Genomic DNA, 24,704 nt, shown 5'->3' on the forward strand with positions numbered 1-24,704 from the left:
GGAGCTTCCTGCAGATGTTAAAAGACCTCAGCCTCCTGAGGAAGTACAGTCGGCTTTGGGCTTTTTTATACAGGTGCTCTGTGTTGCATGACCAGTCCAGTTTATTGTCCACCCACAGCCCGAGGTACTTGTACTTGTTGACCACCTCCACCTCCTCCCCCTCTATCTGAACCGGCAGTGGACCTTCTCTGGACCTCCCGAAGTCCACAACCAGTTCCTTAGTCTTTGAGGTGTTGAGTTGCAGGTGGTTTGTGTGACTCCATGCGACAAAGTTCCTCACCAGACTTCTGTACTCCTCTTCCTGATCATCCCAGATACACCCCATGATGGCCGTGTCATCTGCAAACTTCTGAATATGGCATAATTCAGAGTTGTAGCAGAAGTCAGAGGTGTACAGGGTGAAGAGAAGAGGGGACAGCACAGTTCCCTGTGGTGCTCCTGTGCTGCTGACCACAGTGTCAGACGTGATGTCCTTCAGCCTGACGTACTGTGGTCTGTCGGTGAGGTAGTCGGAGATCCAAGCCACCAGGCAGGGGTCCACCTCCATCCTGTTCAGTTTTTCTTGAAGCATACAGGGCCGGATGGTATTAAAGGCACTGGAAAAGTCAAGAAACAGTATCCTGACCGTGCCTTTTCCCCCATCCAGGTGTGATTAGAATGGGGTTCTCGGAGATCAAGGTGTCTGTCAAGTTATTTAAGTATGTGCAGCTTCCTCGCTTGAAATAGACTGATGCGTTTACCCAAAGGTCACCTTCCCCTGTGCTTATACAAACCAGCAATCTCACACATACAATCACTAAGCCTAAATAACGGAGCCACATGTAAATGGCAGCCCACCTGTGGCATAAAGGCAATGCTACGTAAGCTAGCGGCGCAGTGATTTTGAGCAGTCTTCTCAAACAGTCTTAGTTAACAATGACTTTCCTTACAGCCTGTCTTCCTGGGCTTTGCACCATTTCTGCACCATTCTGTGCAGCAGTAACAGCTTATCTTAGCAGTGTAAATCTTAGCAATTTATTGATGCTGTATAGCTCTCCTTTTTTATGGTCTGGGCACAAAGCAGACCTTCGCTTCCACCTGGCTTGCTTTCCTGTCTGACCTTAAAAAAAAGCCGCCAAGAATGAATTTTCTAATTACTTTTTCACACAGACGTGTAATTGAATATGTCGATGGAGTGAATAGCCTTAATAGTTCAATGTCACTGTGACATCATACTGTTCTGCAAAACTGTGACCATAATTTCATATTTATGAGGCAACTAGTTACACTAATCACTACATGTTTTCTCTGCCAGTATAACTGGAAACCCATGGAACAGTTTCATACTTTCTCACAGTCCTTTCTTTGTGCTGCCACTTTTCAAAAAAAGTGAGGACACAGTCTCACAGCTTCTCACAGCTTCTCTGAGCTTCTAAGATTTCCGTGTCTTTCTTTTGTTTGCTCCTCTTATTTCCATCAGCTCTGTGGCTTCTTCACTGCTTTTGACAAGGGTGAAAATTAAGACTTTCTTTTTTTTTTTCTTTTTTTTTTTCTTTTTGCAGAAGAAAGGCCATGTGCACTTAACAGTTGTACTTGTCAAGAGACACCAGCGGTGAGAAATAGGCTCCTTTGATGTTTATCACTCCTTAAATGTCATGCATCACACGCTGTTAGGGTTTTACTCAATGATTCTTCTCTGAGAACAGAGATTGGAGGGGAGGCAAGAAAAGACGCAGACAAAATGAGAGAAGATGACGGTTTCACAGCAGTGGTCATCGCAGTTAGTTATTTATTTGGTTTCCTCATTGGTAACTTGCAATTCATCGTCTGCAAGATAGTTGAACACTTATTATGTAGCAACTAGATAGAAAGAATTTATACTGATGAGTAACCCATCTTTCTACAGTTGAAATAATTTTTTAGTCGCTCTGTTTTTTCATTCTTCAACAGAAAATCATACAGTATAAAACTATTTACTGTAGTGTGAAGCTGTAATTACATAGCATATTATTTATTGCATCAAAAACAACTAAATGTTAATGGCAGTGCTAAAAAGTAAATAAATGGGCTGAGAAATGGTAACACAGTATAATATTTTTATAGCTTGACATCAAACTTATTACCTGGCTAGACTCATACATGATAGTGATGCCAAACTCCACTGAATGTACTAATCTGGAACTTTAACCAGGAAATACTAATCCGCCCTTTTTCAATCTTTTCTCCAACATTAACAAGATTTAAAAAAAAACAGTCATCTTGGCAAGGCACATCATTATGTTATGGCTTTGCATCACATATACTATTGTGTTAGCTAATAGGATTTTATCTTACCTCGACATTTCATCTTAGTCTTCCAGAAGTTTAAAGATGCTCTTTGTTGTCAAAATGCAAAATGGGTGACACATTTGCTGCCAGCATCACATGTGACATTTGTTACTGCAATCCTAAATCCAGGTGTGAGGTGGTAGGTGCAATTTCTCTGACAATAAAAACTCTGTTATGCCTTTTGTCTAATGGCTGGGGAAAAAAATTGAGCTGCAGTTCTGACAGAGTAGTTTCACTTTTTGGTTTCTCTATAATTTCCTCTTGTTCATTACAATGGGTCACATTGAAAGAGTTAGCCCAAAAATGCAAATTCATATCCAATTTCATGGATCTGAAAACACTCCAAATAGCCTGAACCCTGCCACGGAGAAGCAAAAGGAGGTGCAGTGTGATGGGCTTGATAAGATGATGCACGTGGTGCCGAACAGCTTGGGTTGTCAGGCATTGTTGGCTTTTAGTGCGTCTAGCTCATTTATGCCCCGCTATACACCAAAGGAATACTGATCAGGACAGACTCACTCCCAGTGTGAGCTGAGCACCTCTGTTTTTTTTTCCTAATGTATGAGCCCAGAAATTTTTGAAACATAGTATTATAAATAAATAGAATATATTTATATATCCACCATACTTGCAACAGTTACAGCCTTGCAACTATTTTCTTAACAATGTGAATGCAGTAAGTAGTTCTTTTTTTAGCGTTGTGTAGCCGGTAAATTAAATCACAGTTAGATTGACAAGAAAAGTGACACACTAGTGCGTTTCGAACATTTCACATCTTCTTTCAGAAAAAGAAATTTAAACTGCTTTACAAAGGAGAAAGAGTTTTGCACCTACATTTTATAGTGATCGGGACATTACCATAAAATGTTATTTTTAATTTTCATCATTACTTTTAGAGAATTTAGGGGGGAAAAGTTCCTAAAGGTACATTATTACTTGCTGTGCTCTAATAAAGCCCTACGACGTGGGAGAATAAAGATTTCGAAAAGTTGTATTATAGGAACTATAAGGAAAACGGCTCATTTTGTTTAATATCATTGCAAGTCCACAGGGTGTTATAATTTTTATAATTATAATATTTCTTATCTTTAATAATGTGTGATTCCTCACACTATTAACTGCATCAAATCATTCAAAGTATTTGCAAATGAAGTTGCTGTGATACACTGTCCAGTCCAGCAGTGGTAGTGGCTCTGGCAGGGCATCCAACATCCATTAATTGTACCTTTATCCTCTGAATGATCAGCTGGAGCATATCCTAGCTGACAATGGATGAAAGGCAGGGTGAAGTCAATTACACAGAGACAGACTCACACCTCTGGCCTAAATAGAGCCTAACCTACTGAGCATGTCTGGAAGAATCAACACCCAGAAACACAGGGTACGTGAGTACGTGCAAACAGCACACATAGAGCAGGTTTAAAAGCTCCTGCTCCTGCTGTGAGGCTATCAGAGCAGGTCTAGCTTTAAATGTCATCAGATAGTTGGTTACCTTTCTCACTATAATAATGTAGGAAGTTTAGGTAGATGTAAAAGTTTTGCTCCTTGCTTTTCAGCTTGCTAGCGCTGTCGTCTTAAGAATGATAATCATCCCTACGAGAACCATGGGTGTAAATCATAAAAACTGTTATATCTATCAGGATCCTTCTTTTGCTCGCGGTCAGTCGTTCTTACACTGTGCCATGTTTTGGTATTTAGTATTTATTTATTTATTGTCATTGTCAAGAACAATGAAATTGCGTTTGGGGCTTCCATACAACCCCAAAAAAAGAAGAAAATAATAAATACCCCTTAAAACCCAAGTGTACATATTTAACCCAGTGTGACTCCAATGCAATAAGACAATCCTTAGCAATAATGTTCGTAGAAATTCAGACAAAGACCTGAGAAACATGACAAAATACAACAATGCAACCCATTCAATATTATTGTACTGTGAGATATGATATCAGATATGATAGTTATCTATTTAAGAAAGAGGGGGGGGGGCAGGAGGGGGAAGAGAATAAAGATATGATGCACCAATGCAGACCAGTTCATTGCTATTAAGAAGTTGGATATGGTTATTGTCCGTGAGAGGGGGGCAGAGAGTTCAGGAGCCTCACAGCCTGTGGATACAGGCTGTTGGCCAGTCTGGATGTTCTGGCCTGTATAGACCTGTACCTTCTCCCTGAGGGCAGCAGATGGAAAAGGTGGCGCGCAGGGTGATGTTGGTCCCGCAGGATACTGTGCACCCTCCTCAGACAGCGAGTGGGGAAGATATTACTGATCTCTGGCAGACTTGTTCCAATAATTCTGCCAGCTTCTTTCACCACCCGCTGGAGTGCTTGCTGATCGGCCTTGGTGCAGCTGGGGAACCACACTAGAAATCCATACGTCAGAACGCTGCTGATGGCACAGTTGTAGAAGTTCAACATCAGAGATCTGGGAATGTGTGCGCTCCGCAGTCTCCTCAGGTAGTAGAGGCGCTGTTGGGCCTTCCGTACAACTGAGGTGATATGGTTGCCCCAGGACAGGTCCTCGGTCACAGTTACCCCCAAGAATTTAAAACTGCTCACCCTCTCCACCGCCTCACTGCCAATGAAGAGAGGCAGATGGTTGTTATGGCCCCTCTTCCGGAAATCTACAATGATCTCCTTGGTCTTTTTGGTGTTTAAGACCAAGTTATTGTCGTGGCACCATGACTCTAGTTGTTGCACCTCTGTCCTATAGTTTGTCTCATCATTGTTGGATATAAGTCCGAGCACTGTAGTGTCATCTGCAAACTTAACAATGAGATTGGACGCGCAGGAGGAAATACAGTCATGGGTGAAGAGAGTGTATAGCAGAGGGCTCAGAACACACCCCTGAGGGGCACCGGTGTTGACCACAAGGGTGGAAGAGGTGTTCTTACCCACTCTGACACTCTGTCTACGGTTAGTGAGGAAGTCCACAATCCAGTTGCACAGAGAGGAGTTAAGTCCCAGTTGGTGGAGTTTGGGACGGAGTTTGTATGGCCGGATGGTATTAAAAGCCGAGCTGTAGTCTACAAAGAGGAGCCGTGCATAGGTGTTCCTGTGTTCCAAGTGCTTCAGTAATGTGTGCAGCACTGTGGCGATCGCATCCTCGGTTGACCGGTTCTCCCTGTATGCAAACTGGTGCGAGTCCAGGGATGGTGGAAAAGCAGCTCTGATGTGTTTAATGACCAGTTTCTCCAGGCATTTGGCGGGAATGGGGGTGAGTGCCACAGGTCTGAAATCGTTCAGACATGTGACATTTGACTGTTTTGGGATGGGAACGATGGTTGCTGCTTTGAAACAGGATGGTACCAGTGAACAGGACAACGAGGTGTTATATATAGAGGTGAAGACGTCCGCCAGGTCCGCAGCACAGTCTTTTAGCACCCGGCCCAGCACTCCATCCGGCCCGGCCGCCTTCCTGGTGTTAATGCTCCGGAACACACGCCTCAGCTCATGAGTGCTCAGGACCGGAGCAGGGTCGGTTGAGGGGAGAGGGGACAGGACAGGGTCGGTGTTCTCCCTGTCAAAACGGGCATAAAAGAGATTTAGATCCTCAGCCAGAGTAGAACTGTCGGCTGAGGGTGATGGTGTTCTCCTTTTGTAGTCCGTGATAGCCCTGATGCCCTCCCAGACCTGCCTTGGGTTTGTGTTGTTCTCAAACCTGGCCTCGATACGCCTCCTGTGCTGCTGCTTGGCAGTCTTGATGCCTCTTCTCAGGTTGGCCCTGGCAGCACTGTATGCCTCCTGGTCCCCGGATTTGAAAGCGTTGTTCCTTGTTCGAATAAGTTGTTAAACTCCGTGTGTCATCCAGGGTGGATTATTAGGGAACACACGGAATCGTTTCCAAGTTGTTACATTGTCCACACAGAAACAGATGTAGTCCAAGACAGTGGAGGTGTAACTGTCCAATGCGACACGATTGTCAGTGTCCTGCACCTTGAATACATCCCAGTCTGTGCAGTGGAAACAGTCCTGAAGCATCGGAATAGCATCCTGCGGCCATGTTCTCACGGTTTTGGTTGTAATCCCAGTGCTCTTGATCTTTTGTGTGTATATTGGGTGTAGCAGAAGGGAGAGATGGTCTGACAGAACACTTTGAAAATGTCTGCTGTGAAAAAAGGCTTCATGTCTGCACTCATGTAGGTGTTGAACTCCACATGACTTTCATGTCCTGTTCATGATGGATTGTAATCACGTCCATTTAAAAAAATCACTACATCACTAAAATTTTCATTTGTCCAGTTCCTGCACTAAAAAAAACCCCTAATAACTCTTGTGTGCATTCCTACATCCTGAAACAAGATTAACTAACCTTGAGTCTCCTAAACAAATGCCTTTGCTAATGCAACAGGCATGTTTTCATTCTGACACTAGCCATTATCTCATTGTATAGTCTGAGAAAAAAGCATGCCTGTGAAGTTGTGTTGTTCAGATTCTACTAAATCTCAATATATTCAGTGAAGCCGATAAAATTAGATGAAACTTGTATTTTCGGATCAGCCAGAAACGGTCATTTTTCCAGGCTTACCAGTGTTTTAAATTGCAATGGTCTTAAAAGTTTCGTTTCTGTTCAGTGTGAAATAGATAATAGATGTGAAGAAGAAGAGATTCAGTGAAATTATATCTTATAGTTATTATTTTGTTATGGATTTTTACAGTGATTACTAGCATGAATTATTATTTTTATATAATATGACAGTGTGTACTGCCTAATATAATATAATATAATATAATATAATATAATATAATATAATATAATATAATATAATATAATATAATATAATATAATATTTTCTAGATTGCCTCAGCAGCTTGTGGTAGTATTTATGTCTTGGATGACCAGAAAGAACCTAAATGTTGCTGCATGTAATTGTCAACCATAGCTCATCCTGAGTTTAAGATGGTCACGAAGCATCCATTAAACCTGTCTGTTCCAAATGAAAAAAAAAAGTTATGATCTGCTAATTAATTTGTGAAAGCCATACAGGAGATTTTCATAAAATCATTTGTGAACCGAAACAAAAGCTCTCAGTTGTGATAACATTCTGCTGGATGCAATTTTTCCATTAGTCACAAGGTCTGAAAAGATCACGCTCTGCTTTTATTTTGCGAACGCTCATCCTACTGTGCTCGCACACAGGAGGTGTCAGTTTTGCATTCTTTCGCCCTGTTTTTGAATTCAGTCTTGATTATGTCATTATATGGCAGCTGCGTATTTGGCTGCTATGCCTGCGATATCTCCAAGAGCCGCAGCAGGCAAGAAAAGGCAAAGTGTTCAAGGATTGCTGTCTCTATTTGCTTTCTCTCAGCAGGTTGTCAACAAGTAATCGGCCTCCATACAAATGATGTTTCAGTCTTAGTCATTTAATTGTTGCTGGTCTGTGTGCAGTGGATGAAACACAGAAAGTGATAACAATACGCCGTTCCAATTAAATTCACTCATGTGTGACTTATACTTGAAGAATTGCTTTCTGCTCCAGTCAGAAGTGTTTAGGACTTTATAGAACCATGTCTGCATTTATGCAAAACTACCACCAGTATTTCACAGCAGGCATGCATATCATATAACACCGTTAAACTCTGGTCACTTGCCGTGCGCTAACTAGATATGAAATTATTGAGCAACCACATATATGAGTTGCAGTGCATTTCTTTATTTTAGCTCTATAAACACCCAGACTTGTTGTGTTTGTGTGCTTATGGCTTTCATGAAAAATGAAATGATTACTTTTGCTTTATTGCTTTTGTGTTGTGGTAAACAGACTTGGAGAATTTCAAGACTCAGAGAAGAAGTCCAGTGAGGGTTCGTGAAGGTCAAGGAGTGGTCTTGCTCTGTGGCCCTCCCCCCCACTCTGGAGGTAAGATGGACTGCTCTCAATGTTTTTTCCATTTCATTTCATTTTCTTTAAATATCCTTTAATATCCTCCTTACATAAATCTGGTTTTTTTTTCTTTTTTTTTACTAGAAACGTAGAAATACTGTGGTATCATCTCTCTGATTCCTTATCTTCTCCTTTACTTGAACAAAGTGGAAGTAGTGTTTGCGTTCTCCAGCTCAGATCCCCTGTCTGTTTGTCTGTGTTTTTAAAGTCAGCGAAGTGAGTTATTTTTACTTTGGGACACTCTGGTCTGTCAGCCTGATTTTCAATGGGGGCGAGGAAAATCTTTGGCATACAGACTGGAGAGGCTGACTGCGGCTGGGGTCCCGCCAGGCTGAGTAATTGAGCCTCTCTCTGAAGATACCTTGCTGGCTTCACATCATCTGCTTTCATCTATGACATTATCAATGCGAGCTAGCATCCAGTGCTATTAACTCCTACACACCGGTCTTAAGATTGACTTTTGCCAGTAAGGCTGAATGTAATTATCCACTGCGTGGATGTAATGTTAGTGCACATGACAGAGGGTTTTACTGTAAATATAATAGTATTGTCCTGCTGCCAGTCACAGGTTAGTTAAAAATTAAATTGTGAAACAGAGGAGAGGTTTCAGGCTTACTTCGCAATACACATTAAGTCAGCTGATCAAGTTGTTTCACTAACTCATCTACATGAGGCATTTCGTAGCAGGTATAGAAGATGTGGCAGTTGTCTGGCTTGAAATGTAATCTCCACATTTTGACTTTTTTCTCAAAGTAGTATTTCAACTTTAATCTCGAAATTTCAACTCTATTCCCCAAATGAACACTGTTTATGGCCCTAATACTCTGTAGTACAAGTACGCCAAGTTTTACATCCAGATGAAGTTGCAAGTCCTTAATTTTGGGACTGGAATGAAAGACGTTGTTAAGGTGTTGGTTTTTAGACGATAACCCTCATTTATGCTACTGGGGCGTTAAACCTGCAGAACAAACGGAGCTATTTTGTCTCATTCATTTGCAAACTGAAGAGAAGGCCTATATTTGTTGTGCTATGTTTTGTGTTTGAAATGAGATGTCTCACCTTGTCGTAACAAGACAAGTTAAAATAATGAGCCATATGCACACAACTGGCAGACTTGAAATGTAATAGCTCTTTTACAGACAAGTACTCTAAGGTGTCCACAAGCCAAAATACACATTCTGAACAGCAGCATTGTCTGGAGTGTTGAGCTGTAATAGCAGTGTCATGACGGTGTCCAAAAATATTTTGGAAAAAACTGGGCACAGAAATCTTAATCCAGTAGTTTATGCATTATGTAGAAGACAGCAGCGCTTGTTTAATCAGGAAGATATGCATATTTGTCTCGAGTTTCAGCTACAGCACCACCTGTAGTAAAATCACCTGCCCAATGTCTCACTGTGAGTGCTTTGACTACCTTTTGTGGGCAGTCTTCTCTTTGGGTAAGAGGACAAAAATGAGGTTTTAATTAATCCTGACTGACGTCTCCTTGTACTGATTGTATGTACAGTCACCTAATCAAAAAGACATTTACATTCATTTACTTAAAAAAAGGTATCGATATGAGTCACATACAGAAGTATAGACTTCAAGCTTTAATTCATGGGGCTTTACAAAAAACTTGCATTAGCTATTTAGGAATTACAGTCATTTTTGGTTACAGACCACATTCATACAAATTCAAATTTAATTGGACTATTGCCTGACAAGCAATTTCATGGCCAGGTGAGGTCTGGTCCCTTTCACTGGTATTTCATGACAAATGAGCACATTCAAAGTATTGAATTTGTATTTTATAACTTTTCACTGTAATTTTAAATATTAGACCTAAAGAGCTGGCAGAACAAGTGAGGGAGGCAATTATTTGGCTTAAAAGAAACCCCACAAGATGGGAAAATAAAACTTTGGGAGTGACTAAATCAACAGAATGTTTTACATTCTTAAAAATAATAAACAAACCTCAGTAACATCTAAAAGCCTTAGGTAGCACAGAATAGGAAGTCCAGATTAGTATTAAATCAGTTCATCCATCTATCTATCTATCTATCTATCTATCTATCTATCTATCTATCTATCTATCTATCTATCTATCTATCTATCTATCTATCTATCTATCTATATATATCTATCTATATATATATATATATATATATATATATATATATATATATATATGTATATAAAATTATGTCTGCACTGAAAGTCTGCACTTGAACCATACAATAATTATAATACATAATCCAGCTTTATTTACATTAACAGCAGCTGAGAGTTTCACTCTCACAATATGCGAGATACGTGAGAAATCTTACAATATGTGCACCTTTTAAAAGCTTTTGGAACTTGGTAATTTTTCTTCGCATGCGTAGAGTGTTACTCTTTTAGTTTCACAGCTTTTGTAAAAAAATAGATATATGTATGTTATGCCTTATTTTTATTACGAGTGAAGAAATACATTGTTTTTACTTTTAACTAACAGATGGTGAAATCAGCAGGGGTTTCTGTACTGTACTCTGTACTACTTCTGTACTCATCTTTGTGACTCCGCTCCCATTTATCACCAGGGTACCATTTCATTTGAATTAGAATCCGAAATATAACATCTCTGATTATAAACTCCTCTGCATGACATTCAGAAGGTTCTCTAGTCTTCTGATGTTTCACTTTGGCAGTCTATTTCACTCCAGCTGCTTTGTTGTGACTGTGATCTCGGATCTTGTGACAACATAATTTTTCATAGATGTTTGCTAAGATGAGTGCCAGCATGTTTGGCTAAAAAAAATTACTAAATCATTGGAGATATGGTGGTGGTGATGTGGGGGGTTCCTTCAGGCAAATGTAAATAGATTTATTCTGTGATTCTATTCAATAATTCATGTTGATATTGTATGTCAATTTTTCCCACATGCAATCTTTTTTAGATAAACTCCACACGCCTTTCTTACTCTTTCCTACGTGACGCCCATCATTTGGGACTGGAGTCCTGAAGCGATTGTTGTCAGTGTGTTACATTGTACCAAGCCCATATCTGTCACATCCAGTCTCATACAGAGTCTTTACCTACTTTTAAAAAGGAATGATAAGTAGATGCACAGCAATGGCATGACCCATTTTTTTAAATTAAGCTAAATGCAGTCTACCTACCTACCTACCTACAAATTCCCTTTGCATGGGCCCCAGCCATACAGCCCTAGGAATCCGCTGATGATGATCTGGCAACCCTCAGTCACCAGGGGAAATGTGTATTCCCTAAGGGGTTGGTGACCAGTTGCTGGAGGCTGATGGCAGCTGCCATGTGAAATAGGTTGCAAAAAGGGGCTAAACAGAGGTACAAGACGGAGCACCACTACACAAAAACTTGTTTGCCTCGGCATACTGCAACATGTAGTTGAATGATAATTGTGGCAAACAAGAGAAACTACTTTCTGGTGCAGCCTCCGAGAGCCTCAGTCTATAAATGGCATGGATAAATAACAAAGCAACATAGCTCACGAAATAATTAGCAGTCACTAAGTGAGAGATAGTAAGGCTTTTATGTACAACAGTTAACAAGCCAAGTACTGGGATACACTAACCACTAATGCATTAACACAACACATAACATGAGGCTTTCAGGCAAGCTGCCCACTCTAAATCACAGCTACCCTGAATAGTGTGGTGTGGGCTATCATTTAATGAAGTGAGTGACGACATGGAGCAAGCCTGAGTACTGGGGCAGCAGTCTATTCAGTCTGGGTGGAAGGTTGGATGAAGGAAGGAGTAGGCGGAACAACTGGCTGAATAGGAACCAAGTGGAGACACCAATTCAGCACACACGCTATTTTTTTTACTGAACAAAACAGGCTTTATTAGAATAATTGGTGAAGAAGTGCACACACCCAAGGCTGCACCAGCTAAAGTAATTATCGTGGTTTTATAAACATGTCAAATGGATGAGCACATTTTTTATGTTAACATTTGTTTTGCCTATTTATTAATTCCTCAACAACTAACTGCAACAAAGAACCTGCTGGATAAAAGCCATTAAACATTTCTTGAAAAGTTTCTATTTTGAATATAATAATACTCCAAAATAATGTTGAAGTAACTCGTAACTCTTGCTAGAACAGGCATCTTTCAAGTAAACAGAAATTAATTTTTTGGTTTTCTGATAAATTTCTAAACTGCTGCTGAATGAAATAAACACAATCAAATAGAATGCGGGACATGTCTTGTGATAATGTGAAACAGAGGGATCTCCAAAAAATCCAATTTTCATATTAAGTGCTTTCAGACTGTCACAACATAATTTTATAGTGGTGCAATTGCTATACTTGGTCAAATTCATTTCAGCTGGGCCAGTTTGTTTCTCTGCTGTTTTCTTTGCATTTGTCCAAACCAGTAATGTACAAATAGACTGATAGCCGTTCTAGAGGCCTTGCCCAGTGCCTGTTATACTCTATTTTCTGGCAACGTTTTGTCAAATTCAGCTGTCATCATGGATAATAGCGATTGACGGAGATGTTAAGATGTGCTATAGGATGAATCACCTTCAGTTTTATGACATATTCGCTGAAAGGGTAGCTCACAGTATGCATGAATGCTTACACATTCATACATATCCACACACGCCCACACATTCTCGTCTTGGTTCGGCTGCTCATTTTCACTGCATGGCTATATTGTACCTGATCTAGCTGTTCAAATTAGATTAGGTTCACTGGAGAAATTTGGTTTGATCTTGTCAAATATATATATATATAAAAAAAGATTATTTAGAATAAAAGAAACAAAAACTTGAAAATTGGTAAGGTCTGAAAAATGAATATGCAAAGACATATAATGGGATGCTCTATGGCTCTGTGGCTGTATTGTTTTTCATCTGATACAGAAAATCCTGACTGGCATTTAAATAGACTGCCATAGTGTTGGAAAGTAAGGCATGTTCTCATAAAGGGTGACAGGACATAATTCACGATCAGCAAAAAATGTGGTCTTGGACACGGATCTGCCTCATCTCTCCTGTAAAGGATTTCAATGCCCCATGCATGATTCAGGAAGCCATTATTTCACTTTAACGACGCCTCGAAACCCTTCAGACCGCAGCAGGAAGTAGTGTGGTGCAGCCAGGATGTTCTAAAGCTGAAAGAGAGTGTTGATGCACGTTTCGAAATGATCGAAATATTGTCAAGTGTCCAAGAGCGGCTCCGACATAATTCTTTCCCTGTGCTGTACTGTATTAGCATTAGACGTCACTCTGTATCATCTTTTGCTTTGAGACAGTTTGAATGGCTGTTCTGGTTAGTCCAGGACCTAATGCATCTGACCTCCTTTCCCTAATGGAAATGGGCCTTTCAGATTTGCTCAAGGCTGAAATCACTTGTTTTGTCAACCCAGTGCATCTCGTCCAAAACAGAGGGGGCTCGCTGGCTAGTAACAGCCCACATTGCTTGCAGGGATTTTTCCCGTGTGCATGACCTAAGCCTTTTCAGTGAGCTTTTGTATTATGAATACAGAGAGGAAGCCATGGTTGATGGTTGTTTCTGTTGAGGTAAAAGATTTGTGAGAGTAAACTTTGACACAAAGTTGAGCATGTACTTTTCTTTGATATAATACACACTTGTGCAAAAACCCACTCTTGATTCAGTATGTCCTTGGCCTGTCATGTTCCATTTCTCTTTCCTCTTCTCAGATCATTAAGGGGGAATTGATGCTGCCTGTTCATTATACAAAGGCTAAATGGAAACAAAATGAAAATCTGCCACTCACTGTCAGTCATGATTGCATTATTCCATTACTGCCCATCCATAGTAGGCTCTTAAGTCAAATCATAAGATACAGCCAATGGTGCTTTGCAATTTCTATTTCCTGCTTCCTTTTCTCACCATAAATCTTTAACTAACCAATTAGTAATCTCTTATTTGCTGTTCACTGTGTCACGCTTTGCATCTACAGAGGGTATTGTTTCAAAAACAGACATTAAATATACATGGAAATGCCTGGATGAGAGCTGGCATGTATTATTTATGAGAGAGGAGGATATTTCAATGATTCCCTTTGCGGTTTGAATGGATAGAGCTAGAATTTATGTTTGGTAAGTCATAGAGGCTAGGAGATGCCTTAAAAGTGAAGTGCTATGGCTATAATTAAATGATTAGTTCAATGTTATGGGAAATACACCTCTTTGCTTTCTGGCAAAGAGTTATGAGAGAAGAACAATCCCACTCTTAAATATAAGCGTACAGTCAGAAGGTTGTTAGCTTAGCTTTGCTAAATAATTCAAAATACAAGTTCAATTCAATTCTATTCAGTTCAATTTTATTTTTATTTATATAGCACCAAATCACAACAGCAGTCGCCTCAATTGTAAGGTAAAGACCCTGTAATATTAGAGAGAAACCTCAACAATCAAACAACCCCCTCCGAATAAGCACTTGGCGACAGTGGGAAGGAAAAACTCCCTTTTAAGAGGAAGAAACCTACAGAAGAACCAGTTGGGGGCAGTACTTGTTTTTGTCTGAATCAAGTTTTTTAAAAATATGCACCTGTCCATATTTCTGTTATTCACTAATTACTGACTATTTCATGTATTTAATTTTTTGAAACATGAGGTAATATGTATGGTGGTAACAAATTCCATGTACATTATACAGTATGCTCAAAAGGTAAATCCAAAGAAGAAGCCACACACCAAGGCCAAAAAAAGAGGGCGCTTACACACATGATTTTACATACTGTAAAAATTATTTCTCATATTGGAGTTCTGGGCATCACTGACACATTCTTGGAGAGAAAGGTGTGATGGAAATATGTGGTCCAAGTTTCAATCTGCAGTTGTGTTGATCACAAGGTCAGGCTGTCCTTTACTCCTCCAATGCATATAAAAATCTGCTCTGTGCTTGGTAAAAAGGGAACACCTTCACATGCTCATTATACAGGAACTCAAACAAAAACTCACTTACAGGGTCACAGGAAAGAGGCTGGCATAATTACAGGGAATATAAAACAGACTAAGTTAGTGTAAACATTTCTAGAAAGGTGTTAGTTAGGAATGTTCTCAGAGGTACTCTGACCAAAGAAGCGACAGATACTACTTTAAAAGTGCCTACAACACACAGTATGAAAACAGATGTGCATTTTTTATAAAGTGCTGAAAGTTGTTTTATGTCTTTGCTTATATTTATTTACCTACATATTAATAGAAATTGGCTCAGCTTTCATCAGTTTCTGTGATGATTGTCTTTGCTGGTTTTCCAACTCCTTAAAAAACTCTTAAGCTTAAAACTCTTGAAATTCTTCCCTTCTCCTGGCAGTTTTTCACCTTAATAACTCTCTTAAGGGCTAAGATGCCATTATCTTTACCTGGATTTCCTAGCTGTGTACAGGGATTTTTTGAAAATGTCATAATTTTAGGATTTTTCTTTGCATTTTACCACTCAGCTCTCAGATTAGGGCCCTACAGGTTGCATCTGGCGAGACGTCAGGCCAGTTTCCTGTGACTAGGAGTTAAAGAAGAGAATGCAGGTGACCAGGGTAGTACGAATAAAATAATCAAAGCTGTTACACACGTTGTCAAGATTATGATCTCTGTATCACTTTGTGATCTGCAAGGTTAGCAGTAATATGCCAAAGCCCACACATCCTCTTGACCCCTAATGAGCAGAAGTGAAGAATACTGAGTCAGTAGATGAGTGTCCGACTCACATCTCAATTATTCCCTGTACTGTAGTGCAGAATCATCACTTAGACAAGTTTTTACCAACAGCCAAGATTGCTTTTGGGACAGGGATGCAATATGGTCCAGAGCAATCTATCCTAGTGTCAATATGTCAAAACACCATCATTCCTTTTTTATAATGTTGCTGATTGTTAGTGCAAAGCCTCTCTGACTGCACTCCATTTGGTTGATAGTACTGGGAGGCTTTTCCAGAAGCTTGTTATCAAATCAAATCAAATCAAATCACTTTTTATTGTCACATCACATGTGCAGGCACACTAGCACAGCACATGCGAGTGAAATTCTTGTGTGCGAGCCCCACAAGCAACAGAGATGTGCAAACACAACAACACAAACGAGCAAAATACAAGAATGGCCAACCTGAAACTAATAAATATATGTACAATATATAATAGTGTATGCATTTCTGGATGTGTATACTAAATATTTTCCTACGTGTGTGTGTGTGTGTGTGTGTGTGTGTGTGTGTGTGTGTGTGTGTGTGTGTGTGTGTGTGTGTATACACATTTTTACAAATTAAATAGTAAAAAAATAAAATAAAATAATAATAATAATAATAATAAAATATATAAAATATACAGAGTTGAATATGTGCAAAACAAGTGGCATTTATATACAGTGTGGAGTGCATAATGTTGAAGTTCCAGTAGTGAAGCTGAGGTGTCTATGACGTGTTCAGCAGTCTGATGGCCTGATGGAAAAAGCTGTCTCTCAGTCTGCTGGTACGGGACCGGATGCTGCAGAACCTCCTTCCTGATGGAAGTAGTCTGAACAGTTTATGGCTGGGGTGACTGGAGTCCTTGATGATCCTCCCCGCTTTCCTCAGGCACCGCTTCCTGTAGATGTCTTGGAGGGAGGGAAGCTCACCTCCAATTATCCGTTCAGAGCACCGCACTACTCGCTGGAGAGCTTTGCAGTTGTAGGCGGTGCTGTTGCCATACCAGGTGGTGATGCATCCAGTGAGGATGCTCTCAATGGCACAGCGATAGAAGGTCCTGAGGATGCGGGGGCTCATGCCGAATCTTTTCAGTCTCCTGAGAAAGAAGAGGCGCTGCTGCGCCTTCTTCACTGTTTTGTTTGTGTGTACTGACCACGTAAGATCCTCAGCCAGATGTACTCCAAGGAACCGGAAGCTGCTCACTCTCTCCACAGCAGCGCCGTTGATGGTGATGGGGGTGTGTACTTCTCTGCACCTCCGGAAGTCCACTATCAACTCCTTTGTCTTTGCGACGTTGAGGGTGAGATGGTTGTCTTGACACCAGTGGGTCAGGGCGCTGACCTCCTCCCTGTAAGCCGTCTCATCACCGTTGGTGATAAGACCCACCACTGTAGTGTCGTCCGCAAACTTCACAATGATGTTGGAGCTGTTAGTGGCTGTGCAGTCGTAGGTGTAGAGTGAGTACAGGAGAGGGCTCAGTACACACCCCTGTGGAGCACCAGTGTTCAGTGTGATGGGGGATGAGGTGATGCTGCCCAGTCTGACCACCTGGCGTCTGTCAGACAGGAAGCTAAGGATCCAGCTGCAGAGGGAGCTGCTCAGTCCTAGATCCTGCAGTTTCCTGTCCAGCTTCGAGGGAACGATGGTATTGAATGCTGAGCTGTAATCTACAAACAGCATCCTCACATACGTGTCTCTCTTCTCCAGGTGTGACAGGGCAGTGTGTAGTGTCAGGGCTATGGCATCATCAGTGGACCTGTTGTGGCGGTATGCAAACTGTAGAGGGTCCAGTGAGTCGGGTAGTGCAGAGCAGATGAAGTCCCTGACCAGCTTCTCGAAGCATTTGCTTACGATGGGGGTCAGGGCTACAGGTCGCCAGTCGTTCAATGAGGAGATGGTGGAGGATTTGGGTACAGGGACGATGGTGGCCATTTTGAAGCAGGCTGGGACTACAGACAGAGAGAGGGAAAGGTTGAAGATGTGCGTGAACACTCCAGCCAGCTGAGCCGCGCATGACCTGAGGACGCGGCCGGGAATCCCGTCCGGACCAGTAGCTTTGCGTGCGTTCACCTTCCTGAAGCACCTCCGCACATCCTCCTCAGACACAGTGTGCGCACTGACGTCATCCGCGGTGCGCACACTGTCCGGTCTCATGGTGTTCGCTGTGTCGAATCTAGCGTAGAATACGTTTAGATCCTCACACAGAGAGGCCGTGGTCTGCGGTGTGCTGGTTTTCCCTCTAAAGTCTGTGATCGTGTTTAGTCCCTGCCACATACTCCGAGGGTTGTCAAACTGTTGTTCCACCCTGTCCCTGTACTCACGTTTGGCTGCTTTGATCGTCTTCCGGAGTTGGTAATGTGCGTGTTTGTAGTCCGATGTGTTCGCGGAGGCAAAGGCGGTGTTCCGTGCCGCCAGTGCCGCGCGAACATCTCCGTTAATCCAGGGTTTTTGATTTGGGAAGGATTTGACTGTTCTGGATGGGACGACATCTTCCACGCATTTCCTGATAAATCCACAGACTGAGTCTGTGTATTCATCAATGTCTCTGGCGGCCACGTGAAACATTTCCCAGTCCGCGTGATCAAAACAGTCCCGCAGCGCAGACTCCGATTGGTCCGTCCAACAGTGCACCGCCCTCCGGGTTGGAGCTTCCTGTTTCAGCTTCTGCCTGTAGGCGGGCAGGAGCAGGATGGAGCAGTGATCTGATTGGCCGAATGGGGCGCGGGGGAGGGCTTTGTACGCATCCCGGAAAGAGGTGTAACAGTGGTCGAGTTGCCGGTTTCCACGTGTGTTGAAAAGGATGTGTTGATGGAGTTTTGGTGAGACTTTCTTCAGGTTTCCCTTATTAAAGTCTCCGGCTGTGATAAACGCTGCCTCTGGGTGTGCGGTTTCCTCGCTGCTGATCGCGCTGTACAGTTCCCTGAGTGCACGGTCAGTGTCGGCTTGTGGGGGAATGTAAACAGCCGTAATAATCACTGCTGTAAATTCCCTCGGTAGCCAGAATGGCCGGCACTTAATCATCAGGTACTCCAGGTCCGGTGAGCAGAAGGATTTGACCGGGTGCACGTTCGCATAATCACACCAGCTGTTGTTGATCATGAAACACACACCACCGCCTCTGCTTTTCCCAGTAAGATCCTGTGACCTGTCCGCGCGGTGCACAGAGTCCGGTACTTTGTCCGATAGCCAGGTTTCTGTGAGGCAGATCACGCAGCAGTCCCGCATCTCTCGCTGGAATGAGATCCGTGCCCGAAGCTCGCACAGCTTGTTCTCCAGAGACTGCATATTAGCCAGTAATAAACTGGGTAACGGTGGTCTGTAAGTGCGCCGTCTCAGTCGAACCAGAACGCCAGATCTTCTCCCTCTGCGTCGGCGTTTGCGGCCTCCAGGGCCAGAGAACAAAGGCGTCTCAGGTGAGATGAATGGGGGGTCTGCAAACGGAGCGTCCGTGTTGCAAAACTTGAACTCCGGAAAGTTATAAGAAAGACCGTCTTTTATGTCCAGTAAGGTTTGTCGGTCGTACACAAGGAGACAAGTGCTGCTCGTGAAAAAATAAAGGAAAAGTAAAATTAAACACAGAAGAAAGCCGTTGCTTGGGGGAGCTCGCGACGAGGCTGCCATACTCGGCGCCATGTTATCATGGATGATGAATAGTAGACGAGGTGGCACAATACCAAATAACCAAATCTGTAATAAATTGGTTTTATTGGGCGTTGAACTGTTTTTTTATGCAGGAGGTGCAGCTTAAAGTTTGATTTAGGGCCTTCCGTAGCTACATAACAACCACAAGGGGAGATGCTTTTTTTTCTGTGTACATCCACTGTTGCTTAATTGAATTCTTATTGGATTATAAATCCCAGAAAGAAAAGGTTAGTCAAATAAAGAACAGGAAATAAAAATTAAACAGCATACGTAAAATTAAGGATGGTCCACTTACAGTTGAATTTTACTTTAAGCTGGGTTTAAATCGGGAAAACTCACTTATTATGTGTTATTATGGATTCCTATGACAGAATTCTTACTCTCTGAATAGCAAATTATTCATATTCACAGCATCATGACTTCAGATTAGTGGACGTATGAAACTTTTACCATATTGAGGACATTTATTCAACAGTGAGTAAGAGTAATTGCGCTTCAATTATAAATTGTGTTTTTAATCAAGGAAGGCTGGTGCTCAGTCCAATCCACTAATTGCTTTATCCCTGAAGGCATCCACTTACCCTCTGAAGTGACGAGGCTGCTGATGAAGCACACATTATCTGTATATGGGTGTAGGCGATGCTCAAACACAGCATGTGTTTTTCATCTGCTGCTTTTTGATTGCGTTCACAGAACTTAGCTTCACATGGATCTTCAATGAGCACCCCTCGTATGTCACCCAGGACACGCGGCGATTTGTGTCCCAGAAGACGGGCAATCTCTACATCACGAAAGTGGAACCCTCTGATGTGGGGAATTACACCTGTGTAGTCACCAACACGGTCACCAAAAGCAGCGTTGAAGGTCCACCAACACCTCTGGTCCTGCGCGTTGATGGTATGAAAGAAGCTATTTACTAAAAATACACACAGGGACTGTGTTTTGAGACATGTAAAATTGAGAAAGGCTTTTTTGTTTTTTTATTAAATTATAATTGACTTTCATTAAAACTTGGCAATTTTCACAGCCAAGTCTGAGAGTGTTTTCAGAGTGTTTTGATATTCTCTGATCTGATTGTTGAAAAGATGGAAACACTATTGTCAAAGTCAGATGAATTTATTTTTATACATTCCAGGCACGGCAACCTCTTTGCACTGTGCATTTCATGATGTTATTTTAGAAAGTGGTAAATGAATCTGTTTTTCTCTCTGTAACTGCAGGTGTGATGGGCGAATATGAGCCAAAGATTGAAGTGCAGTTTCCTGAAGTTGTCCCCGTTGCTAAGAGCTCCACTGTCAAACTGGAATGTTTTGCACTTGGAAAGTACGTCCCGCTGTGAATTGTTACGCCACTTTCATAACTACACACTGAGCTGTTTGCTTTGCCATTGTAAGCTGCATGGTAAGAGCAAAAAAAAAATACTCTTCTTGTTTCACAGACTGTAAAGAAAAGAAACACTCACAACTTCATGTTTCATGTTATTTCTACTTAAAAGCACTTTATTGCTAATATTCATTATTCTTTCTCATATATTAAGTGAAGGTAGATCTCAATAATATACCAAAATACTCATTGGCCATTTTTAGTTTTGCAGCTCTAATATTTGAAAGTTGCTTTCAAAGACATTTGTGAAATGCATAAATTTGTATAATTGAAATTGTGCAAATTCAATAATTGTAGAAAGATTTTTAAATTCTACACGTAATATTTGTACAAGCCTTCTTCATTTTTCTGTCACAAAAAGGTGGCTCCATATCCATATAAGTCAAATAAACAATCAACAACCAATGAATATATTAGCATGGACTGTCACCAGTTTATTATGTTAAACACCAGTGTTGATATATGTTGTTTTTGCGTGTGTGTGTGTATTTTTGTGGTTTTAGCCCTGTGCCAACAATCAGCTGGAAAAAAGTGGATGGAGCCTCCTTTACCAGGAAGGTGGACATAAATAAAGCCAGTGGAGTTTTAGAAATCCCTTACTTCCAGCAGGAGGATGCCGGGATGTACGAATGTGTGGCAGAGAACAGCAGAGGAAAAAACTCGGTGAAAGGAAAGCTGTCTTATTACGGTGAGCAGGAGCGCGGTTTGCCTGTGTTTGATCTCAAACTTACCTTACTTCACACCTCTCAGAGATTAAAAAAATATCTCATGCCTTCAACCTGTCAGTCTTCTTCCTCATATGTCATGTAGTTTCAGAGACTTTTACCAAATCCTTTACCCACTGAGTCATAACCTTATTTAAACCTCTTCAGAGGTTCACTGCTCTGAAGTATGATTGAAAATCTTTCGAACAGGAGTGCACCATTGGCGTGGAGTGTAACAGAAAGTTTTATATGTTGTCATGCAATCTGTGGTTTTTATTAGAGCCTGTATACAACTGCATCATATAGTGGGATGTGGTAGTAAATTAACCTATTACCAGTAGTACAGTTCAGACAAGCTCCTTATTGAGCCAGCAGGTAAGACGGGGCACACAGATTTATACCACCTTTCAGAGAGGCGTGATTTTTCCTTCACCACACTGGACTTATGGACCATATTCTGAAAAAGCTTTTAGCAGTCCTTGATTAAGTATTTTTATGGTTTTTCTCTCCATTATTTTGCAGTTTATGCATGGATGATATCTGCCCACGAGTCCCAATAGGGATGTGCTTGAGTGAAATCATCAAATCCAGATTTTTCTTTCCTGTGAAGGAGGATGTCTTTGATATGATAATAGGGGTTTTTTTTTTTTTGCAGGAGCTGTGGGTTAGATGAAATGCTCACAGTACCTGTTGGTAGGCTGAGGACTGAATATGCATTACTCCAAGCAGTAGCATGGCTGACAATGCTTAAAATAAGTAAAATGATCAAGTGTTATGGTCATGTTCTAAACAAGGTAGTGATTTTTCAGCAACTTATAGCTAGAGCGCTGGCCTCTGTGCCTCATCTCAGCTACAGTTGTGGGGAAGTCATGTTTCTCTTTGTAAGATTTAAGTCGTGTCTCATCTCAAAGCCCCACAGATTGACCAGCTGCCAGGTGATAAAAATCAGTAATCTCATTTTAAAGTCCCATAGACAGGGGCTTGTGGGACATCCATCAACTCTGCAGAAGAATAGAAGAATCAATACGGGGATGTGGAGCTAGTGACAACAAAACAGAACGAGCACAGTAACAATAAGGGTCGGCCTCTCTCCTTTCATTCCCCGCTTAATTGTCCTTCTGCAGTTCCAGGGGGTTTTAAGTAATCAGATCATGGTTTACTGCATTCGAATGGGCTCAGTCTCAATCAGATTGACTTTGTGTAGAAGTCACTTGCATGGCTTCTTCCATTCCATTATGTTATCTCAGACAACCTCATTTGTAATGTTGTTAACAGGCTGTCATGCACTCCTGTTTCTATAGTCACACATTTTCAGTACTTTGCACATTTACCATACTAAATGTACTTCCCTCTATCAAAATGATCATTAAAATAACCATTTGATAACAAAATATTATCGGATCTCTACTGAACAGGAAATGCACCCATAGCTACTCATATTGCTTTACAAAGAGTTGTATTCACAGACACAATAGTCCATAAAAGCAGCCATCCTTTCTTCCATATAAAGATTTGTTGTTTGTTTGTCTTTTATGTTATTAAACAGCAGAATTTTTTTATATGGCAGTAACCCCACCCCTATGCTAAGGTTCATAAAATGCGGTACAACTAATTTATATTGATTGTCTTATTAAATAATCACATTTTGATCTGAAATGACACCATTTATAAAACACTGTATTTTAAATGGAAAATGATTGGCTGAAGTTGCTGTACGTGGGTGAGGAGCTCCTTTGCAAAAAAACCTCCTTGGCACTGAATGTGCTATAGGTGCTAATACTTTATGATATTATTATTATTACATTATTAAAGTAGCACACCTAATCAAGCCTGACTGACTCTCATTGACCCTGGCAGGGTGTCATGCATTTGCGTGGGTGCTTCCTGGGGTCCATAAATCTTATATAAGGTGCTGGCTATTTGTGCGGCAGGAAAACCACCATTATGTCTTTAAATTGATATGACAAGTGTCAAAAAGTCACTTGCCTATGTTACCAACTGCACTGCGGAAAGCAAAGAAGCAGAGAGCCATTGTTAGTGTCAGTGGACCCGCATCTTTTTAAACTTCTACACTTTACCGTGGATGGTCTCACCTATTCACTATTGATTTTTCTCTGTGCTAACCTTATAAAGCATTACTTATTTATATATTTTCCATGTCGAGGTCAGCTTCAAGTTAATTAGGAGTACATTTATGATTTGTGCCCTTGAATGCTTTTTAAAGAAGTAATTGCCGTGCTTGGCTAATTCATAGATTTTTTTTTTCAAATTCCGCTGCTTGAGGTAATGCTAAGGCATGTGTTTAGGTATAAAGTGTTAATTAAAAAAAAATATATATATATATATATATGTGTGTGTGTGTGTGTGTGTGTGTGTGTGTATTTTGACTTTCTAGCTGCACCTCACTTTACTGAAAAGCCTCAGGATGTACAGAAGACCATTGATGAGACTCTGGTGTGGGAATGCAAGGCCAGTGGCAAACCAAAACCCTCGTACCGCTGGCTGAAGAATGGAGAGCCTCTGGACCCCATGGAGGTAAAATGGATTTCTTCCTAAACTGAGATTTCTTACATTGCTGCAAAGACACATAAAAAAGCCAATTCCCTCCTCTGTGCAGCACTGGCCCCCACAAAAAAGCACAACAAAAATAGAAAGAAACAAATGAAAAATAAATTAAAATAATACAAAATGGGTAAAAAAAAAAAAAAAAGAAAGAAAAGGATCTTACCTTTGATCACAAAATCAGTCTGAAACAAAGAAGCATCACCTTTTCAGACTGAATTGTCAAATTAACTTTGGCTGAATTGTCAAACACTGAAGATTCTTTGAAACAAGATAATCAAATGATAACTCTACTTTCATGCCAGAAAATCAGTTTAAAATTGTGGTTGTGCAAATCACTTGCTGGCCAAACTCCTCTGCTGTTTCAGGTGGTTGGTTGTAAGACTTTGCAACATAGCAGCAAAAAACAGAACAGTTTAGCTATCCTGCTTTTTTATTTTTTCATCTACACGTTTTAACCACACACATAATAAACATGCACTGTGTGCTTACTTTTCTCCTTAGATTTGGTTCCATAAAAGATGCATTTAATTACCAGCATAAAAACATACTAATTTGTCCTCTCCACCTCTA

The 24,704-nt window shown here is 41.0% G+C and overlaps 1 protein-coding gene across 2 annotated transcripts in view; it reads left to right on the forward strand.

Moving 5' to 3' along the window:
• The window catches only part of cntn3a.1 (contactin 3a, tandem duplicate 1), an 81,956-nt gene that overhangs the window by 30,525 nt on the left and 26,727 nt on the right, over positions 1 to 24,704 (forward strand). For both annotated transcript variants that reach the window (XM_086278973.1, XM_086278974.1), the window contains 5 exons: positions 8,069 to 8,164; positions 20,176 to 20,379; positions 20,703 to 20,805; positions 21,369 to 21,553; positions 23,965 to 24,104. In XM_086278973.1, coding sequence (XP_086135099.1) covers positions 8,069 to 8,164; positions 20,176 to 20,379; positions 20,703 to 20,805; positions 21,369 to 21,553; positions 23,965 to 24,104 — 728 coding nt within the window. The remainder of the gene's footprint in view (positions 1 to 8,068; positions 8,165 to 20,175; positions 20,380 to 20,702; positions 20,806 to 21,368; positions 21,554 to 23,964; positions 24,105 to 24,704) is intronic.

Source organism: Aulonocara sp. 'chitande type north' Nkhata Bay, linkage group LG20, assembly GCF_057382095.1.
Source record: "Aulonocara sp. 'chitande type north' Nkhata Bay isolate Kocher_YH1m ecotype deep benthic linkage group LG20, A_spYH_male_GT1.1, whole genome shotgun sequence".
Lineage (NCBI taxonomy): Eukaryota > Metazoa > Chordata > Actinopteri > Cichliformes > Cichlidae > Aulonocara > Aulonocara sp. 'chitande type north' Nkhata Bay.